The 22,062-nt window shown below is 46.2% G+C and overlaps 1 protein-coding gene across 2 annotated transcripts in view; it reads right to left on the bottom strand.

The window, feature by feature from the left end:
• The window catches only part of rptor (regulatory associated protein of MTOR, complex 1), a 142,879-nt gene that overhangs the window by 80,183 nt on the left and 40,634 nt on the right, over nt 1-22,062 (bottom strand). For both annotated transcript variants that reach the window (XM_056586914.1, XM_056586915.1), the window contains exons 5-7: nt 17,778-17,936; nt 15,232-15,378; nt 7,881-8,056 (exon numbers count right to left, since the gene is read on the bottom strand). In XM_056586914.1, coding sequence (XP_056442889.1) covers nt 7,881-8,056; nt 15,232-15,378; nt 17,778-17,936 — 482 coding nt within the window. The remainder of the gene's footprint in view (nt 1-7,880; nt 8,057-15,231; nt 15,379-17,777; nt 17,937-22,062) is intronic.

The following is a 22,062-nucleotide window of genomic DNA, read 5'->3' as shown; positions in this document are numbered from 1 at the left end:
AGCAACCAAAAGCACGTAGCAAAGCAGACCGCCTGGCCGTTACGATGCACGGAGGGGGAAGGGGGAGGGGGGAGGGGGGAGGGGGGCACCCACTGATGACCGATACTGATGAAGCGAAAGGTGAAAAATGAACTCAGAGTCTCTGGCGAGTGTATTTCAGGGCGAGCATCAAGGGAAGAGGGCTGTATTTCTATTGAAAGAAAAAGTCTGCCGTTGGCTCCTTGAATGGCTCTCAGAGTGAGCCAAGGCCAGTAAGTCCCATCCGGCCTTGGGGCAGACGGACCCCACCTAGTGCCAGGCCTGGTGCCCAGGATGCCTCAGCCTTAGAAATAGGTTGGCTTTAGAAGTGAGGCAAACAAACTGCAGATTAAACTTAATAACAGCGCCACGGTTTCTGTGTTAACTCGTTAAGATGAGGCTTGCATATTCAATGATGACAAAAGAAAAGATGATAATTATATTTTTAAGGGACCTGAAAGAATGATACATTTGCATATCAGGCAGCGGTAACTAAAAGGTGGAGGACCCCTGATGTAGGAGACGGTAGGCTCCCTCCCCGTTCACAGGTGACCTGCATCACCTTTGACCTCGGGCCAGCCAAAGAGGGGACAGCAGGGGTGCCGTAAATTCATTTGAATAAAATAATTGATTAGAATCTGGCTAGAAAAAACAGACGTTTTTAAACAAATATAATATTTCTTCTCGTTTATCCGACCCTGAAGTGACAGAAATGAAGCTGAATTATGCATAATATCACTTTGTTTTTGCGATGATGAAGGCGTGCAGAATTGTTTCCAAACCCACGATAAATAAATTGTACTTGAATTTACTGGCAAACATAAAGGACACAAAAGAGCAGATGCGCGGTTCATTCGTTGACATTGTGTCGGGAGTCTGGAAGGGAATCTCATCAACGTCTCCCCGTCTAAATGCCGACAGAACATTTTAATTACAAAAGGGAAACAAGAAACACAACAGCAGAATTGGCAAACACCCTAGTATAGTATGAAGCATGCCTCCACAATTTTCAAACGGCCACAATGCAGGACACACCGAGTGCTCGTTCCATCCCAACCAGAGTCTACCTGTAAGACAGATTACCTGACAGACAGCCCTAGGTGCAATACAGTCACTTGGGAGGGCTTTGCAGCGAACCGAATGCAAAGTTGTCCAACCATCAAGCCAATGCTCACTCGATATGTAATCATCACTCATCACACATACTGTCTTTGTGTCAGTTATGTGAAAAACCTTCATTTAAAGCTCATGAAGAAAGACATGATAAGAGTTAACAGAACAGAGACATGGCAGGGGCTCTTTCAACAGCATGAAGGAGGAGAATATCAATTGGATTTAAGGAGTAGAGCACACGATCATTTGAGAAGAAATAAACTGAACAAAAGACAAGACAGAACAAGAAAAGAAAGACAATACAGCAGTCGACTCAGACAAACACACACACACACACACACACGACATAATATATCTAACACTTTTCGTCTTTGTGTCTAAGAAAGCGCAAAGTGCACTGAAACTACAAACTTATTTCTAACTTATTACCATGACAAGAGAATGAACTCGTAGAGGTCATAATGTTTGAAATGCAACGTAACAGCTAATTTACATGTCACAGCGATAGCTGACCTAGATTAAATCAATACCAAACTGTTTACCTGTGCATCTCTAAATATAACCAAACAAGCACTACAGTCTGCTTTCCAGTGTCTCGCTCTAGCCCTCCATCAAAGAGACTCGAGCGGCAGGCAGCTCCAAAACGGCACAGGGAAATGAGATAAGGACCCCCTCTCTCAATGGTACTGTGCCTTGAGCAAGGAAAACCTAACCAGAGTTGTCACTAAATAGAACAGAATCATCAAACAGACAGGAGGGAGTCTGACTCAAGAGCCCTGAGCACTGCTAAGCTTGCCTACTTCTATCCCGCTCTGAACTGACCTGGACAAAACCTGTCCGACTTCCCAGCGACAAAGCCAGACTTTCACGGCTCGTGCTAATTAATTCTTCTTTGTTTCGTCACATCCCTGCTAACCGTAGTCGGCTGATTTGTCCTGACTTAAGCCTTGATCTCCATGACGTACGCCATTGTGACCGCAAATATTACTGAATGAACGAATGAAAGAAAGGGATGTTTTGAGGATAAGTGTTCTACAGCAGAAGTATATTCCTCAACTCTCTGACACCAACACTTTGATACGCTGCTTCAACTCTGCGTATACTGGAAGTCGGGGGAAATCCGAGCACCAAAATAGATAGGAACGGGCGGAGTAAGTCAGAGGGCATATCGCACTTTACAAGACATTACACTTGGGAGAGTTGAGCGCAAATGTCAATCAAGACTCTGTGCCAGATGAAGGGGCAGGAAATACTGGACAGGAAATACTACCCAACAGACGTTACCAACAATAAACCAAAAGACCGAAGCCTTGTTTCAGTCTTTAAAGGGAAGATGCAAGGGATACTGACAAAGAAAATGATGACCAGCAGCAATACCTTCCCCAATTTCTCTTCTGGGATAAATAAAGTAGATCTTATCAACTCTGCAAAGCGTGTACAAAAGGTAGGCAGAATTGTATTGAGAAAAGGGCGCGCGGACGCCCATCTCAGCCCAGGAGAGGGGAAGGGAAGGGAGCAGGGAGAAACATCACCTGCAGACATGGCCTCAATGAATAAGTCCCTGAGCTTTATCATGGTTTTCTCCTGCTTTGACACCGTTGAGAACAGAATCGGTTCAAGGCTCATGACGCCCGCGCCTTCAGCGCTAAGCTCCCCTCATATCTGCCGGTTCTCCACATAGTAGTTGGTGTTTGACGACCGACTCAATGTGTGTGCAACCGGCAGTGTGTACGGTCTGGCCAACGGGTTTACAGGCCAGCAATATAGATGTGATTGATTTTGTGTGGACGTTTATTCAAACTACAATTTACGCCACAGCCCGGTTGTTACGGGAATTTGGTTTCTATGACAACAGCCATGGGTGCTAATTAACATTAAACTGCCGACAGCGTGTAAAAAATGGAGTTGGACTTTTTTTATTAGACTTCGTCCAATATACTCCCGCTCTTGGCCATGATGTGTGCACCCATGCGACAACAAGTGAACATTATCTGCATTCAAAAGTAGAAAAGCTTTATTAACAGCAAGATGAGGCATCCAGAGTGAAGCTTTGATACAATCTGCGCCACCACCCGATCTCAAAACTCAGGATTTCGATGGCGCAGGGTGTTATCCCTGCAGCAGATGTTAATTATCGCTGGAGGGCCAGTACAAAAGCGGACAAATTTGACAGCACAAAGGGAGTGCCTATGGAGCCATGCAGTGTCCTAATTAAGCAGGAATTCAGATCATTTCCAAGAAGAACCGGCTTTTTGACCTTAATTCCATTACAACCTTAATAACTTGATCCCAGAGAAATGTTTAAAAGGAGGAAAATCTTAGTAGGGATTCCATGGTATCACGTAAGCCAAGGACGATCCATTATTCATACACGAGTGCACCACTCTTATTTTGATATTTGTTGATGTTTTTTTTAATGACCTCCGAAGACTGAGAATATTAAGCCAACAGCCCACTTTTTCCTGATGCCAGACAATATATTCAGATTAAGTCTTGGCTTCGGGCTGGCTTGTGCCGTACCCCCATGAATCTCTACCTCTGGATCACATCCCTTGTGTTGTACCAATATAACTCATGCTGGGCACGCCACCAACTGCTTCAAGGGGTACGCAGTTTGGACCCCAAAAGCCATGGAGATGCATGAGCTATTCTGGGGTATTCTGAGGTGAACGCCTTCCCTGCCTTCAAAACCCCAAACCCATGTCTGTGGAAAAGTCAAAAGTTGTCCGTTGACGGTTATGCAACGCCTGCTCTTCGTAGCTCACCCTGAGTCTAGAGGCAACAGCAGCAGGCGAACACAGCAGAACTTCTTCAAAGAGCAGCAGTGTACAAGCAGAATGCAACATCAAAATAGAGCGGAGAGGCGAGGAAAACCAATGTACAAGTCCGCATACGTTTGCATAACGGCGGCCGACTGGAAATAGGAATATACATCTCCGTGAGTTCGTATGTATAATAATACGGGGGATGCGATTAAACATATTGCATCGATTATTAATAATGAATGGCTACCGCGTTTTCTTTGATTATGTTCTCCACCTGCGTCAGCGGCAAGGAGATGACATCAGCGAGGATTAATTCATGAGTGTTTTTAATGAGGCCGCGCTGTAACTGGGGGGAGAGCCTTCTGAATGAAAATGAAACCCGAGCTGTGATCACGTGACTCCATTATTAAAACCACGACAGCGGGTGCTTTTGCACGCTGTGGAGATGGGATATAACCGTAGCTACTGAGAGAACCACCACCTCATGAGGGCTCCATCGCACTTCTCCAGCTGTGGAGCAGAGATATAACCGCGACTACTGAGGGAAGCTCCTCCAGAGGTTTCCATCTCTCTTCTCCAGCGGTGGAGATGGATATATCCGTAGCCGCGTCTCTCCACCCTGAGCTACGCAGAAGAGATCCTCGTCACGAGGGCTCAACCACTTTTCTCCAGCGGCGGTAACATGCGTGGATACACGCGGTATGATGCAACGCGCACACACACAGCCGCAGGGGTTTCTCCAGTGTATATATAAAGGGCAGGAAGCCTTATCTATATCTGTATAGGGGGCACCCGTGGGGGTATTGCATCTTCTCCATTTCAGTCCGGCAATCTCCTACTTTATCCCTCCATCTTCAGCCCTGGCCGCATGGAGCTCTTTAAAAATTGAACAAGGGTTCTGTGTCTTTATCTCCTTAATCCCTCTCCTTTGCTCTCTCTCTCTCTCTCTCTCTCTCTCTCTCTCTCTCTCTCTCTCTCTCTCTCTCTCTCTCTCTCTCTCTCTCTCTCTCTCTCTCTCTCTCTCTCTCTCTCTCTCTCTCTCTCTCTCTCTCTCTCTCTCTCTCTCTCTCTCTCTCTCTCTCTCTCTCTCTCTCTCTCTCTCTCTCTCTCATCCTTCCCAACCCAATTTTCACACAAATGGCTCCTGTGCTTTCCCGCCTGTGGTGGCATCTGGGAAATCCCTTCAAGAGGGCAAACGATCAATGGCGATTTTCTGCCTGGTTGGGCAATGTCAGGCACATTGTGGCCTTTTCCCTCTATCTTTTTCACTCTCTCTTCCCTTGGGAGCGCACACTCACAGACACACACACACACACACACACCCAGCCCGCGCCACCCCCCAACACAAACACACACGCAAACCTCCACCGCCACAGAGAAACAGACACACACACACACAAACCACCCCCTTCACACAAAGCCATCCCCCCCCCCCCCCCCCCACACACACACACACACACCACCCCCCCCACACACAAAGAAACAGACACACAAACACACACCCAGACAGACACTCACACACACTCACCCAGACACACAGACACACAGACACAGCTCTCTCGATCAATGACTCAAAGCAGAGTAAGCCCACATGTCAGTTCTAGCATCACTGAAAGTCTTGTCAGGTCCCCTTCACCCAATAAGCTGCTCCCAGGGGCCCGGTGCGGCGACCCTTAAAGACCGCGGATAAAGTCAAAAACCCGGGAAAAGATGAATATTGATGAGAGCACGTCGACGGAGTGAAAGGTGGCTGTCCCCCGGCCGGTGCACAGAGAGAATCCTCCTCCTCGTTAACCAGAAAAACACCATTAGGGCGCAGAACATTGCCAGCAGTAGGGTGCGATATAAATACAATCTGAAGCTCTGCCTCCGATTCAAACCACATTCAAATCACGCCTGGTTTCGTTACGTAAGATTCTATTTTCTTTTCACAGAGAACAACAATCAGATGTGTGATGAGAGAGGAGAGAGATGGAGAGGGCCGGGGAGCACGGGAGGGGTGCTTACGGGTATATCCCCGCTCATTAATGCATTTATTGCTTTCTTTTTGTAGTTCTGATGAATGTGAACAGGCCTGCCTGTCAGCCAGGCAGCACCTGCCTTGAGGGGATTCTATTTAGAGCCGTCTCAACACAAAGGAGCGGTTATTAACGGACAGCCGTGCTTCAACCACAACAGACAACATCTGTTCCGGGAAAACCTACAGGTACCCAAACATCTGGCGAACCGAGCTCAGTCTCATAAACTCTGCAGCAGTTCTCTGCTGGAATTGGGAAGAGGAATGTGGACTACATGGAAGATTTACATTTGCATTGACATTTAGGGCATTTAGCAGACACTTTTATCCAAAGCAAGTTACAACAAGTACATACGTCAGAAAAAAAGTGGAACAACAATATGTCGCTGTTGGTACGGTAAAGATATTCTTTGAACCAAGTGCCAAGCACTTACAATGTCTAGGTTAACCCATTCCCCGTACGCAACAAAGATAGGTAGGATACGACGCTAGCTACGCAATGCCAAGTTCTTGTTTTTAGTGCAAGGACGTGCAATATACAGTAAATGCATACATTAAGTGCCATGACGTGCAAACATTCAAAATAGGTGCGTCAGAGGGGTGATTTTAGGAGAGCAAGGGAGCAGAAGGGGCCGGGGGAAGGGGGGGGGAGGGGGGAGGCCATGCAGAGTCCAGATGAACTCTGAACAAGTGAGTCTTGAGTCTCTTGCAGAGGAAGATGGGTAAGGGGGGGGTTATCAATATTAATGGTATAGCCCCTCATTATTCTGAAGGTCAAGACAGGGTCATGAGAGTAGAGGGGCTGAAGAAGAAGTCCTTAACGTTTGTAGCAGACGTTGCCTTCAAAAGCATCCTAAAGGGAAGAATTTGGTACTCCCAACTTCAAACAGTGCCATCACTCAGGATTAACTGAAGCAAAGCGCATCCTGGGGCGACTGATGTTCTTATATTGATGTCCAGGATACTGTGAGCATATTTTCAGCATTTTCACCAAACATAAAACATTTGTGACCCCTCTCTTTCTTAACGATATGACGTTTTAGCCTGCGTATTAATTTTAAGTGAGCATTCCACAGCATTTAACTTTATGGTGACTACTGCACATTGGGAGTTTAATTACGCCACAAATGGGTGTTTCTGGTCAAGGGCATGGAATCTTATCTTTACTGTGGTATAGGATGTAACGAATAAGAAGTAGAAGAGATGCAGGGGGAGCTAGGTACAAAAACAGAGGGTGAGACGAAATACAAACTGATTCATCCACAGATGAAGACAAGGTTTGCAGGCCTAATCCACTGTATGCACTAATTATTTTCCTGACTCACTTACATTTCTTCTTCCAAGGTAATGTGCATTAACACACGCACAGCATAAAACACCAATTTACAGATACCTTCATCCCAATAACTTTAGCAAAGTTATTTGTGTAAAAGTAAGTCCATTGCACCCCTCTTTTCCCTGCAGTGCCTATGTAGTACGTACATATGGATCACAGCGTGATGGTTTGGACATGGAAAGGAAACTATGAAGTGGGCGCGGGTTGATGTCGCGGCGCACACGGGCTCGGCGAGTGGTACACAAGTTACATCCCCTCAGTGAAGTATCGAGTACAACACCATGGAGGTAAAATGTACCAGGCATTTAATAGTGGATCACTGGAGGGGTCACACCTTCTTAATGTGCTCATTAACTATCCCCATCTTTTGCTTGATTCCTGCATTATTGCCATTTCAACGGGTTTTATGGTTACTGCTGCACTGGGGGGAAAGGAAGATAATTAGAATAAGAAGAGAATCTCATATTTCCTGGCGTTTCTCCAACTTCAAATGTGTTTCTGTATCTTCCACGATGCCACGCTAAACGCGACGGCCCTTTGACCGCACGGTGTGTCCGTCCCACCCAGCCCCCGGCGAACAGACATCCGCCGGGGTTATAACAGAGAGGAAGGGGTGGTGGTTATTTCTTACCATCGCAGGGCGATCTTGATGGGCGTGGTGAGGCAGGAGGTGAAGAGGTCGGCGGGGAGGTCAGGGTTCATGGGCAGCAGTTCGCTGGCCTCGCAGGCCGCCAGCTGGATGCAGTTCTTCATGGAGGGGGGCAGGGGCAGCTGGGCCAGGGGGTGGTTAGGGTTGATGGCGGCCACCTGGACAAACACAGCGGGAAAACAGCTTTCAATCATCTATTTTCTAATGCCCAAGTCAATGTATTGTGTGTATTCAGTCTAGGCCTCATGGATTACAAAATGGTGGGGAGAGACAGATTGAGCAAATTTTAAAAGGAAAAATATAAAAAGTTAAACGGGGGGCTAACCAATCAGAGACAAGAGAATATAAAAGTTTGGGGCACAAGATTATCTTTCTCGTTTACAGATTCCCAGTGTTGTATGCCACGAGCATGACAGAACCACACCGATTGGAACTGAATAACTATTGCTTGACGACAGAACCACACCGATTGGAACTGAATGACTATCGCTTGACGTTAGAGCTGCTAATTGCCTACCGAGTTGATGGTTGAACAGCAAAACAATCGGTGCTCAAAACATCCTTAACATCACTATTTCCTGAATGAATTATACGTGATGGAATCGGTGGTATAATCAAATGCTAACCGTGCCATTCTCTTTTGTTGGTCGTTTCGGTTTTTTGGAGCTGTGGCAATACAGTTTGCCTCTCGACAGACCTGTCTTTTGCCCCCATGAACAAAGGCATTGCCATAGTTCCTTCAATCCATTATATAGAAAGCCTTTGCCAAAAATAATTGGAAAATGGATAATATAAAACAATTCTGTGAGATGGTCATTTTGACCTTGCAATAACCCAGATGAACTGCACATAATTTAACGCCTGCGTCTTGATGGAGCTACACACGTGAACCCTACTTTATCTATTTTAAATCCAATATCTAGAGTGAGAAAACTTAAACCTGGAGCTGGGATAAGTCATGCATTCAGTGGAAGAAAAGAGTTGGAGAAAAGAGAAAATATTTAGGAGCTCAAAAAAAGAAGTGTCCTACTATTGCATAAGCCCAAAATAAATATTAAACGCTGCATCAGACAGATCTGAGTGGCTATGGTGTCCTTTGTTTCTGCCTGCAACAACGGGCATGACGCCTGCTCTTCCCAGAACAGTAGTTCTGTGCCTTTAAACAGACTTTCATGGACTGTACAGTTAAAAAGTAAAAACATAATGAGCAATATGAACGATATAGACCGCAACGTCGTCAACCCCACAAAGATACCATGATCAGAGTTTAATATGTAAAAAAAAAAAAAAAAAACATTCAGGGCATAGGCAAGATCAGAAAGGCTTGAACCCAAATCTATTTATTTTGGCAGGAAGATGATGAGGTTCATTGAACCCTACTCAGCCAACAGAAATCCTGACCACTCGTTTGTTTTAACAGCAAGAACGTGCCGACACTGAGACGAGAAAGAGTGGGATTGCGTCGTAGTTTGTATAATAATTTCTCGTCCTCCTTACTGTAAATGTACAAAGAGGTTGAAGGGTATGCACTCAACCTTGTGACGGTATTGATGCGTCTTGGTGAAACAAATGGAAGTGAAGGGCATCACAAGTAAAACACAAACTGCAGTTTGCTACACCGGAGATTTGTGGCTTCTATGGGCAACACAAGAAAACGAATGAGGTCAGACCTTGCCCTACAACCAGTTTGGTTCTCGTCTATTGTGTTCCGTGCGTCATGTGTATCGCACAACCTGTTGCTCACTCTTACAGCATCCTGTCACCCTCTTCTGCATCTAAGAATATCGACACCTTTACCGCCTGCAAACATCAGCTCCATTAATGAAGGCCACGCTGGGAGAAGCTTTCGCACGCACGTACACACGCTCCATCTGTCTTTCTGTCTGACGCAAGTCAAGGAAAATCAACCTGCTGCCTCCAGCCGTACTGAGGGACGGACGATTGTCGTGGGTGTCCTGAGCTTTAGCTAACCGTGGTTGCACATGGGTCAGGACATGAGATAAGGTAGTATTGCAGAGCCGGTCCCAGACAAACCAACATAACACCACTAAAATCTAAATTTGAGCTGGAATTAGGTTTACATTTAAATTCTTGATTTGACGCATGGTTCACAAGCAATCCTTATGATGATTACGTGGAATAAAGTCATCTTTAAAGAATAATTATTAATGTCATCATAACGAGCTTCTGGCCATCTGCTACCAAGAAAGACATGATGGAGGGTTTGTATAATTGTACATATGCTTTTGCTGCTTCACTATGGATCTAGGGCCCAATATCTAATTTGTTGACTCTATAATGAGTGAACTGGGTATTCAAAGTATGAAACTCCTTTCAGTCAAACACGAGTGTACAAAGGGTACAGCCGCACTTGCAAATGATTACTTAGACATTTACATTTAGGGCATTTAGCTGGCGCTTTCTTCCAAAGCGACTTTGTCAGAAGAAAGAGAAACAACACTATATCGCTGTCGGTACAGTAAGGATGTTCAAGTGCCAAGCTCTTACAATTGTTAGGTTAACCCATTCCCTGTATAAACCAAAGATAGCTAGGATGTGATGCTACGATGCTAAGTACTTTCTTAAGTGCCAGGACTGACTTCAACACCTTCTCTTCTCAGAACAGTAGTTCTGTGCCTTTAAACACTTATTATTTAATGTTTGATATTTTGACTGTAGAGTTATGAAACGAAAACCAAACGAAATAGACCGCATTGCAGTCAACCCCACAAAGTAGGATGAGATGTTACACGATCTGAAGTACTTTTTTAAGTGCCAGGGCGTACAACATACAGTTAGTGCGTCATAGCACTAGCAGCTTACACCAAATTGTGGTTGTTGATATTTTGAGATGAGATGTGGTCTTATCCCGCTCAATTATGCAGAGCTAACTTTAATCCTACAGGGATCTTAATTCTCAGAGTCTGGGATCTACGATTATTGCTCAGACTCTACAGCAGCATAGAGAAATCTCATGTTAAAGATGGAGTAGTCAATATATTTTAGAAGCTTTTTCTTATCACATTTTTTCAAATTCTCTTTACATCCTGCGAGCAATCAATAAATCAAATTCTCCGATAGAAAAAAGTTAAACAGCTGGTGTGTGGCTGTGTCACTGGCTGTAACAAGATTATGGCCTTCCCCTTTCCAACCCCTTTTTTCTGGAGCTGGATATGACAGATGTTGTGATGCAAAGATTATATACATCTTGCAGGTATAACCAGGTTTAATTTGTATTCCTTCTTTATATTCTATACAAAAGCAACAAAATAAATCATAGAGGTTTGATGGATACATATCCTGCCCAGGATTGAAAAACTGCATCCTGTACCGACTGGCATCGAACATTATGGAAACGAATAGAGAAATTCACACGCAGAGAAAAATGGGCAAAGGACCAAGTCTTTGTGCGGGGCCATAATCCTGATGATAAACACGCGAGCAGACCCGGGCTGATTAATGCCAAACATACACTGTAATTACCTCATTAGCATATTGTGATTCAACACATTACCAACAAACACCGGCGGAGCTTTCCTCGCCTCCCCCTGAACCGCGACGTGGCAACAATTTAACGACGACGCCACGTCCCTTTGACAATTATCTTTTTGGAACAGAAACTAATTTATGTGCCTAATCTGACAAACGTGTTACAGATGCCTGGGCACACGAGTCGATGCAGACGAAAAAGAAAAACACTTGTCATGGAAATTTCCTTAAGACTTGATTCTCTCTTTCAGATACTCAGACACGGTGGGATCTGAGTTACTATGGATAATTAACACGCGTGCACACCAGCCTTGGGGGAGGGGGGGATACGTAAACATCCTCGGCACTTTAATGGCTAAAAGGGGCTCACTTCAGCGCGTCAACCTTTTTATTCTTGTTGGGTTGAGGGGCCTCTCTGCAGAGACTGCCTTTCTTTTGTACTATTTTTTTTTTTAAGATAAACTTTGGTTACGTTAGAAATTCAGTTCGAAGAATTTCCGCCAAACACTTACATGGTCGGACGGAGAGACGGTCACACAGACACATACGCAAACATGCATAGACATACACACACACACACACACACACACACACAAAGTTGCACACACACACATGCATGTATACAAACGTTAGGGCTGGGTATGGCCAGGTACCTCACAATTCAATTTGATTCTTTAGGTCTTGATTCGATATTGATCCAATTGCTTCGATATCGATTCAATAATACGTGCAGATGACAAAAATACCTCAATATTATTTAGAATTAACCATTTCATTGTGCTTTATCTAGCAAAAAGGGAATACACCATTGTATAGTATTGTTCCTGAGCTAAACTTGCAGTATAAAAGTAATAATCATAATCATAACATGGACAAATGTAAAAGGGCATGTACATTTAGGCATACTCGTTTCTAGATTACAATGTATGCTTATTTTCCTTTTCTTAATGGAAATAATCGATCGATAAAAAAAATTCTGAATCGAAATTGAATCGAGAACAAATAAATTGCAGTGCATTGATGAATCAATACCTTTACCAGGCCCTAACAAACGTGCACGCACACACACACACACATGCATGTATACAAACGTGCATACACACATACACATGCATGTATAACAAACATGCATGTAGACAAACATGCATACACACACACACATACACACATGCATGTCTACAAACGTGCGCACACACACACATCCACATGCAGGTCTACAAACGTGCACACACACAAACACGCATGCATCCAAACATGCACACACACAAACATGCTTGCACACACTCCACCAAAGTCATAACGCGCTTTGTCTTTGCTGACCGTGCACAGGAAGTAATGAGATATTCATCAGAACCAGCTGGTCCGGTAACACATCGGAGCGCTCCGACCAGACGCCCACACGCAGCGCCGACTCCCCCCCCCGCCGTGACGAGATGCACCATGCGTGTGTGCCGCTAGTTTAAGCGCGAGAAAATAACTTTGATATCAAACCCTTGCTTTTCTACTTCTTCTCTCCCCTTCCCCCGAAGATGAGATCAATGCAGTTCAAGACGTTTTTAACGGCCAGTTGATAGTTCTGCCCCTTGACCCGTCGTGTGTGCGGTGGTCTATACCGTCTGAGCGGGGCCTTTGTTGGACCCCCACCAGGTTTGTGTGTGTGTACGGAGAGAGACGGGGAGGGAGAGCGAGCCAGAGGAGACGGGTGAAGTGAATGAAGCGCAAAGCGAGGAGGCGTTGGCGTGACACGGGGAACTCCCCGTATAGATTTCCTGCTGCATGTTTAATCAGGCATCTTCCTCTCCCAGTGCCCGCCCACCACCACCACCACCACCACCACCACCACCACCACCACCACCAGCACACTGCACCCACATTATACACTTCCTGGGTGAGGCGGTGCGGAAAGGAGAGGGCTCGTGTGTAAACACTGGGACACCAGTGTGGGCGGATGTTAAGTCTACTTGCATTTCGATTCGGCAAACTACGGTTTACTGGACGCCATCTATACGTTAGAGACAACTCAATGCATACATTTTCTTGCAACCTGAACTGCTTTAAATAATGAATTTCTTGGCTTTGAGTCAAGCATCTGTGTGTACATGTATTTATGCAAAAGGTTACATCAAATTAGTTATAAGGTTAGTACAAATATTTTTGAAAAGTGCGTTGTATATGCCCAGGCGATATTGATGGATACACTTTTATCCCTGAGGAGAAAGTCTCAAAACAACATTGAGCGTACAGTTTCTATCCAAGATTCTGGTTCTGCTCTGTTGGTTGGTTGTATTATACTGCAGTGAAGGGTAGTACATGGTTTAAACCTGGTCGTTAGGGCCGCACATCCCGGGAGTCGTCCGGTTTTATGATCTTATTAGAATGTCCTGGCCTGTTCCGGCTGAGGGGAATATATGATGAAGGACTGCCTGGTCATCATATTCGCATTACTAATGAAAATGTCAGGTTTTATGTGCTGCGAATTGATTAAAGACTTAATGCTGTACTGTAATAATATCATTAAAATATTATGTGATTAAAATGCTACACATGATCAGCCAATTTATATCACACTATTAAGGTGAAAGATAAGGAGATATTTGTTAGCATCACACAGATTTTGTTATTTTGTGTAAAAGTATTGTGGAGGAAAAAAAAGGTTTCGTTTTAAGTTGCAAATTGAATTTGAACATTAAGTAAGCAAATAGATGGCTAGTAATAGACTAGTGTACCACTGTAAACACCATGAAGTGAACTGAAGGGTTAGCGCCTCATTAGTTGATAGAAGTCCAGGTTTCTTCCACAGCCTCCACTTACTTCCTGCACTCTGACCCCTGACAAAGTGTGACGCTGGCGCGGCTTTCAGAAGGGAGACCAAAGAGTATTTATAAAAGGTTTCTCCTACTCTGTGGGAGCCCACAAGTTTATCCACAATCTTCATAGTTGCTTGCGGCCAAGAAAGTGTTTCCAACCTCTCAATCACTTAAGTGTATTTATTTTATTTTATCAACTTACTCATCCCTCTCTACCTCCTGAAGATTTCGCTCCACTTTCCCTCTCCTGCTTTCCTGCAGCTATTATCTTTCAGCTTATTATCCGTGCTGAAACTTTAGCTATGAAACATTAAGATGAACGACAGTAGCGTGTCTTGAGCAATCCACATCGCAGGCAGCTTCGAGGGGCTGCCAAATACATAATTAATGTACTTAGCATACACCAAACATTTGGACAGTTGGTTCACAGTGATAACGCAGAGCTTGATGAAGCTCTGCCGTAACCAGGTCGGGGTGATCGGTGGAAACGCAATGTCGTTGCTTTGCGTTATTATTATAGCATTTGTTTAACCAATTTAACTGCTTTAGAAATGAAAAGGATAAAAAACGATCAGTCGATAAACTCGATTATGCAGTATTGATTGCCGCCTGCTGATCTTACAGGCAGTGAAAGATCCGCACTATGAATGGACAATTTTTTCTCCATCGAATATTCTTATAGATTAGTTTGGAAACCTGACGAATATCCGAAGCTTGAAATGATGCATTGGGGCCAGCCCTAGTACTCAGAGTGCAGCTTGTGCAGCTTTTGGGTGCAATCAGACTCACATCACTGCAATTATGTAATGCATGTGTGACCAGGCGCATTTCCTGGTCTCACAACACGTGTACGTGTGTGTGTCTGTGTCTGTGTTTGTGTACATGTACACGTGTGTGTGTGTGTGTGTGTGTGTGTGTGTGTGTGTGTGTGTGCGTGTACGTGTACAAGCGTGTGTGTGTGTGTGTGTACGTGTACACGTGTGTGTGCGTACGTTTGTACGTGTGCATGTGTGCGCGTGTGCATGCGTGTGTGTTACCTCGAGTTCCTGCTCCCTCTGCAGGGCGAACTGTTTGAAGGACTTGACGATGATGCCCGCGTTGGAGCAGTCGTACACAAAGATGGACGGGCTTCCCATCCAGGTCTGCAGGTCGTAGATGGAGAGGGGGATGTACTGGGTGTAGTTCTACGGTCGGGGAGGAAGCAGAGCCGTATAAGGAAAAACATTTGGAGAAATATATAATATATAGTCAAGTGTCAAAAAGAAGGAAGAGAACAAAGGAATGAAGCACCACATCTCTGACTGGAGATAGCAGGGAGAAAGGCATTGAAAGAGCAACACACAGAGAGAGAAAAACTAAAAGCAGGGGCTGCAGGAGGGGGCACCAGAAAAGGGGTTAGCCCTGCCTGTATCTGATGGTTCTCCATTTTATTCAAAGCCCAGTGAGGCAGTGAGCCGGGTCGGGTTTTACAGCCGACACCCTGCCACACACTGCCGCTCCGGTACCCCTGGCCAGCCCCCAGCCTTCCTTAAACACACTGCAGCTCCACCAGCAGCAGCAGCAGCCTCGTTTTATAGGACCCATCAATATGGGGGATAAAACGGGAGAAAGGCTCAGAATGAAACACTGAGGGTGTGGGTTGCATCATCGTTGTGTGGGGGCGCCTGCCTGATCCGATCCCGGGCGGGTTTTGATCGGAGGTATGCAGCACATTTATTTGGGCGATTGGGACTGTCTGTGGCTTTCCTGCAGGGCCGTCATTTGGGTACGAACGGTAACAATTGCTGATTCATACACATCATGTAATCAAGGGAAAAGCGCGGCCACCAGAGCATGTCTGCACACGTGGGATTAAAGTGTGAGGTTTATTTTTTTCGGTGCAATTGGATGGAAATCACAAAAAAGTAATTGCGTCCCGTTTAACGGCTTGCCTCCCCCAGTCACCGTGGCGGTTATTTTAACGGCGGTGGACTTGTAAACCCCCCCCCCCCCCCCCGAATCAACCCACACGAGTGTCCCCGTCAGGCCGTAGGAAGGTGTTTTGCATGGACACATTTTTTAATATCGGGGAGGAATCTGCCGCTATTACCCAGCCAACATTCATGAGCTAGCAACCACATATGTTGAAGAGGGTTAGCCCAGGGCCTCGTAGCGCAGCCCAATAATAACTCGATCTAGGAGACTAAACTAGACACACACACATGTGAGGATTTCACTGAAATGCAACCAACCAAAAGCACACTCAACACGACGTCTAACATGCAATAAAAGCTAATGAAGTCATCGGTGCACTGCTGGATCGATGCCCGAAAGCGTCCCTCTGACATTAACAACATCCATTGCGATTCTGTGACTCATTTGAGCACATATACTGTATGTACGAAGGGTTTTCCCCTCTGGGGGATTAATAAAGATGTTATCTATCAAGTAAGGTCTGACATAGAACTACTGGCTTCTCTATTGACACGGTAGGTTTTAGATTGACTACGTGCCATCCCTGTTTTGGCAGGGAGAACACAGTTCTGATCATCACATGCATCAAGTGTTAAGGATGCCTCCCTCGGCCCTCTATCACTGATCTATTGGACCCAGCAGCCCTATGTTACAGCAGAACTTCTTGGGGGGGGGGGGGGGGGGGGGCACCTTGTCTTGGCAGGGAGACAGAAAGGGGCGGAGCGGCACCTGGCTTTCTGTTTGGTGACGGAGAAATTCTTCGGAATAGAAGTTCATTCGCGCAAGTGGAGGAAGCTTTCAGAAGTTCAACAAGTGACTCTTTCGTCAGTGGCCAGTCGATACCATGGTGAATTGAAACCTTTACAGAAACGTTCTTACAGTTTAATAGTGCTGCCCGAGTTCGCTGAATCGTGCACATTAACCTCTTACAGATCCAAATATGAAGCAGGAGGGAGAGAAACCCCCGTTCGCCCGGGTTTGATCTCGTCAGGTATCAGATTTGAGGTTGTTAAACTAAAATCAGATTGGTGAGACTACATCAGACCTAAATCACCACTCAGGTCACGTGATGAACATGTTGTCATCTGTTACTGTTCAGCCGTGCTGTACACCGCAGCATATGTTGTAATGATTAAAGATTGAGTGCAATACCTACTTACCCCAGTCGAGTGTGTGTGAGTCGAGAGAGCGCGTGCGTGCGCGTGTGTGCGTGTGCGCGTGTGTCGAGTGTGTGTGAGAGTCGAGGTTGTGTGTGTGAGTGGGTCAAGTGTGTGTGAGTCGAGTGTGTGTGTGTGTCTGTGTCTGTGTCTGGGGAGTTGAGTGTGTGCTTGAGTTGAGTGCGTGTGTGTGTGTGAGTGTCGAGTGTGTGTGTGTATGTAGAGTGTGTGTGTGTGTGTGTGTAGAGTGTGTGTGTGTGTATGTAGAGTGTGTGTGTGTGTGTGTAGAGTGTGTGTGTGTGTGTGTGTGTCTGTAGAGTGTGTGTGTGTGTGTGAGTCAGACTTGTGTGTCAGCTGTGTGTAAGTCGTAATGCATGAGAGAGAGAAAGAGTGTGACTGGGTGTGAGAGCGAGTGAGGGCATTCATGTGCGTGTGCACGTATATACATGCGTGTGTGCACGTGTTTGCGTCACCTTGTTGAAGACCCAGATCTCCCCGTTGACGGTGGGCCGGGGGACCCCGTGGCCGTTGTAGTGGAACAGGACGCGCTCCTCCTTGGCGTTGCGCCGCAGCGACGTGCACAGCTTCTTCACCTCGTCCACCGTGGGGTCCAGGCTCTGTTTGTAGCGCGCCTGGGGGGGGGGGGGGAGACAAGGAGGGCGACTGGGTGAGACACCGAGGGGGAGGCGGGGTGAGATGCCAAGGGGGAGTGGGTGTGGCTGTTTTTGTGTGCATGTGGCTGTTTGTGTTTTTGTGTTGTGTTTTTGTGTGGCTGTTTGTGTGCGTGTGGCTGTTTGTGTGCGTGTGTGTGCGTGCGTGCGTGTGCGTGTGTGCGTGTGTGCACGGTGGAGACCCTTCTGGGCGTCCTAATGTATGTCTGTGCGGTTGCGCAACCTTAAAGTTATTGATTGACTGTTTATTATTGTAGATGAACTGCATTTATACAGCGCCTTTCTAACCAGTGGCTCCTCAAAGCGCTTTACAACACTGTCTAACATTCACCCATTCATACACACATTCACACCCAGTCAACCATGCAAGGCGACAGCGAGCTCGTCGAGAGCGGTTAGGGTTGAGGTGTCTCGCTCAGGGACACCTCAACCCTCCGGGGGTCGAACCAGCAACCTCCCGGTTACCAGTCACCCCGCTCTACCTCCTGAGCCACATGCCGTCCCAGTGTGTGCAAACGCGCTGCTCATAGAAGTATTAGAAGACGGTTGAACAAGCAATATAGAACAACCCAAGGGGTTGTTAACTTCACCCCTTTTCTTTCCTCGGCTGTATAAACATCAGGGCCACAACAGATCACTGCCACTTGTTCAACGTCTAATCTTTTCAGCGCAGCAACAGTAATGCATTTCATCCCCGCCGCTGCTGAATATGCATGAGACCGTCTGAACCCGGGCGGGAAACCGAGGCATGAAGCGCAGAGAAGGAGGGAGAGAACTGCTGCTCTGAGATGATTCATTGACGGCTCTAGAAGCACAAGCCCTGGTGTAAATCATTTTTTATTCGAGACGCCAAATTAGGTACACTAGCAAAAACAGCTAATGTTTAGAAAACACAGGCACACGGTTGATGTTGCTCCGACGGGCGACAGATGCAGTTTATCCAACAGACCTCGCTGCGTTAGCAACTACACACACTACCCATGTGGAAGCTGTGATGGTAACACTATGTGAGTTTTGAAACGAAACCCTTTAGTTGATTGATATATTGTTTCTTTCTTCTGACAAATGTACTTAATGTAAAACGCTTCGGTAAAAGGGCTAAATTCGCTTTACATAAGGGCCAAATGCCCTAAATGTAAACGTAAATGTAGTTTGTGTGCGCATTGTATTGGACGTTTAATGTATGTAACCATTTGAAAAGCAGAGCACTACACATTCGTGTTACTTTAAATGAGCAACGAAACTTTACAGAAACGTATTGCCAAGTAGTATTATTAAGGTGTATAAACTTGGTACGACATTACTACACAAAAACTTCAAGTAAACAACGGGGGACCCCAGTGAAGCCCACGCATGCCCCCGTTCATCTTATTCCCCCGAGTTGTTGGCAGTTGCATCATGTTGGCCGTCATTTAGTCAGCTTGTTTATTTGCCATCCGATAGTTATGCAATCCAAAAAAGGACCCCCGTGTGATGCGTGTGAGTCACTATCACACTCACCAGGGCACATTCACGTTACATAACCGCCGGCCTTGTTCTCCCCGGGCTCCCTCCCGTCCACTGCCTCAGAGGCCTGACTCAGTCACTTTGCTCGACTTCAAATCAAAAGCATCCCCCGCGTTTTAATTTTCACTCCAGAAACAAACGCTGAAGTAATAGGACTGATTGTACTACGGGAACGATTTGGGTCAGTTGGTTAATATATGCAGAAAAAATAAAAGTACATTTCTGGGAAATACATGTTGCACTATCTTTCTACAATGGACAGGAGCCATTAAAAAAGATTGCAAATTACTCTTTGAAAGATTGAATGAAAATACGTGTAGAGGTCTGTGCTTCTTGACATTTCTATTAAACAAAATGGGGATGTATTAGTTAGCCTCCGCTAGCCTTTGACACACACACACACACACACACACACACACACACACACACACACACACACACACACACACACACACACACACACACACACACACACACACACACACACACACACACACACACACACACACACACACACACACAGCAGCTCCTAGCGAGAACTCATCCAGGTTATCTCTCAGCGCGCGGGCCCGGTCTCTCTCTACTGGGGCTAACCACAGGGGACTGGGCCCTCTCTACTGGGGCTAACCACAGAGGACTGGGCCCTCTCTACTGGGGCCAACCACAGAGGACTGGGCCCTCTACTGGGGCTAACCACAGAGGACTGGGCCCTCTCTACTGGGGCTAACCACAGAGGACTGGGCCCTCTCTACTGGGGCTAACCACAGAGGACTGGGCCCTCTCTACTGGGGCTAACCACAGAGGACTGGGCCCTCTCTACTGGGGCTAACCACAGGGGACTGGGCCCTCTCTACTGGGGCTAACCCCAGAGGACTGGGCCCTCTCTACTGGGGCTAACCACAGAGGTCAGGGCCCTCTCTACTGGGCCCTCTCTACTGTGGCTTGTGATGGAAAATCCACATGTTCCGTTTCTCTTAATGAACCTTGGTTTTGTATACTCTTCCGTGTACGGTCTTGCCACCCTGCTATTCTGCAGGGTCGTCTAAAATGTAAATCTTTGTGTTTCATGTGATGTAATCTGGTTTCACATTCCGTTCCCGTGTTGTCTGTAGTTTGGTTTGGGCCTGTTTTCCTTGACCCCCCGGGGAGCACAGAGAAGCAAAAGGTGATAAGGAACAGCCTCAACCACCTTTGACGACCTCTTAAGGAACTTTTGTTAACATCTGGTTAACAAAGGCTTTTGGTTTATTGTGGGCCAGCTGCCCTCAAGGATCCGATCCAAGTGTATAAGAACTCCTGACTTTAGCCACTCAGCGGACTTCCCGAGCGTACCTTTAGAGTATGAAGTGAGACGCAGGGCGAACTCCCATCTGAGGCCTCAGATTATTGTAATGTATGCCTGTTATGTTGTTTGTTGACGCATGTTGGGATGTATCTTTGTTCGTACTTTTAGTACAAATATATATGACCACCAATTGCCTGCAGGTATTGTGTGCTTTTTGCATCTAAATATCTCATCTGTCTTAGACCCAAAATCTGTTGAAGATATTGCCACGACAGGCTAACCACAGAGGACTGTGCCCCACTACTGGGGCTAACCCTAGAGGTCTGGCCCCGTAGCTCCTGGCTGATTAAATAAGGGAGTAATCAGCCGGGGCGTCTTAGCATCACGCCAGGGGCCCGCCACTTGTCGGAGAGCTACCTCAGGACAGGAGGGTATCGTGGGGAGTGTGTGTGATGGTGAGAGCGCGACAGAGATTGAGTTAGAGAAGGCTGAAATCTGAGTATATTACATTATATAGTACACGGTATTGGGAAAGTAGTCTGTCTGTCTGTCTGTCTGTCTGTCTGTCTGTCTGTCTGTCTGTCTGTCTGTCTGTCTGTCTGTCTGTCTGTCTGTCTGTCTGTCTGTCTGTCTGTCTGTCTGTCTGTCTGTCTGTCTGTCTGTCTGTCTGTCTGTCTGTCTGTCTGTCTGTCTGTCTGTCTGTCTGTCTGTCTGTCTGTCTGTCTGTCTGTCTGTCTGTCTGTCTGTCTGTCTGTCTGTCTGTCTGTCTGTCTGTCTGTCTGTCTGTCTGTCTGTCTGTCTGTCTGTCTGTCTGTCTGTCTGTCTGTCTGTCTGTCTGTCTGTCTGTCTGTCTGTCTGTCTGTCTGTCTGTCTGTCTGTCTGTCTGTCTGTCTGTCTGTCTGTCTGTCTGTCTGTCTGTCTGTCTGTCTGTCTGTCTGTCTGTCTGTCTGTCTGTCTGTCTGTCTGTCTGTCTGTCTGTCTGTCTGTCTGTCTGTCTGTCTGTCTGTCTGTCTGTCTGTCTGTCTGTCTGTCTGTCTGTCTGTCTGTCTGTCTGTCTGTCTGTCTGTCTGTCTGTCTGTCTGTCTGTCTGTCTGTCTGTCTGTCTGTCTGTCTGTCTGTCTGTCTGTCTGTCTGTCTGTCTGTCTGTCTGTCTGTCTGTCTGTCTGTCTGTCTGTCTGTCTGTCTGTCTGTCTGTCTGTCTGTCTGTCTGTCTGTCTGTCTGTCTGTCTGTCTGTCTGTCTGTCTGTCTGTCTGTCTGTCTGTCTGTCTGTCTGTCTGTCTGTCTGTCTGTCTGTC

This window comes from Gadus chalcogrammus, chromosome 3 (genome assembly GCF_026213295.1).
Source record: "Gadus chalcogrammus isolate NIFS_2021 chromosome 3, NIFS_Gcha_1.0, whole genome shotgun sequence".
Taxonomy (NCBI): domain Eukaryota; kingdom Metazoa; phylum Chordata; class Actinopteri; order Gadiformes; family Gadidae; genus Gadus; species Gadus chalcogrammus.
The sequence above is the reverse complement of the archived record's forward strand: the minus strand, read 5'-3'. Positions and strand labels throughout refer to the sequence as shown.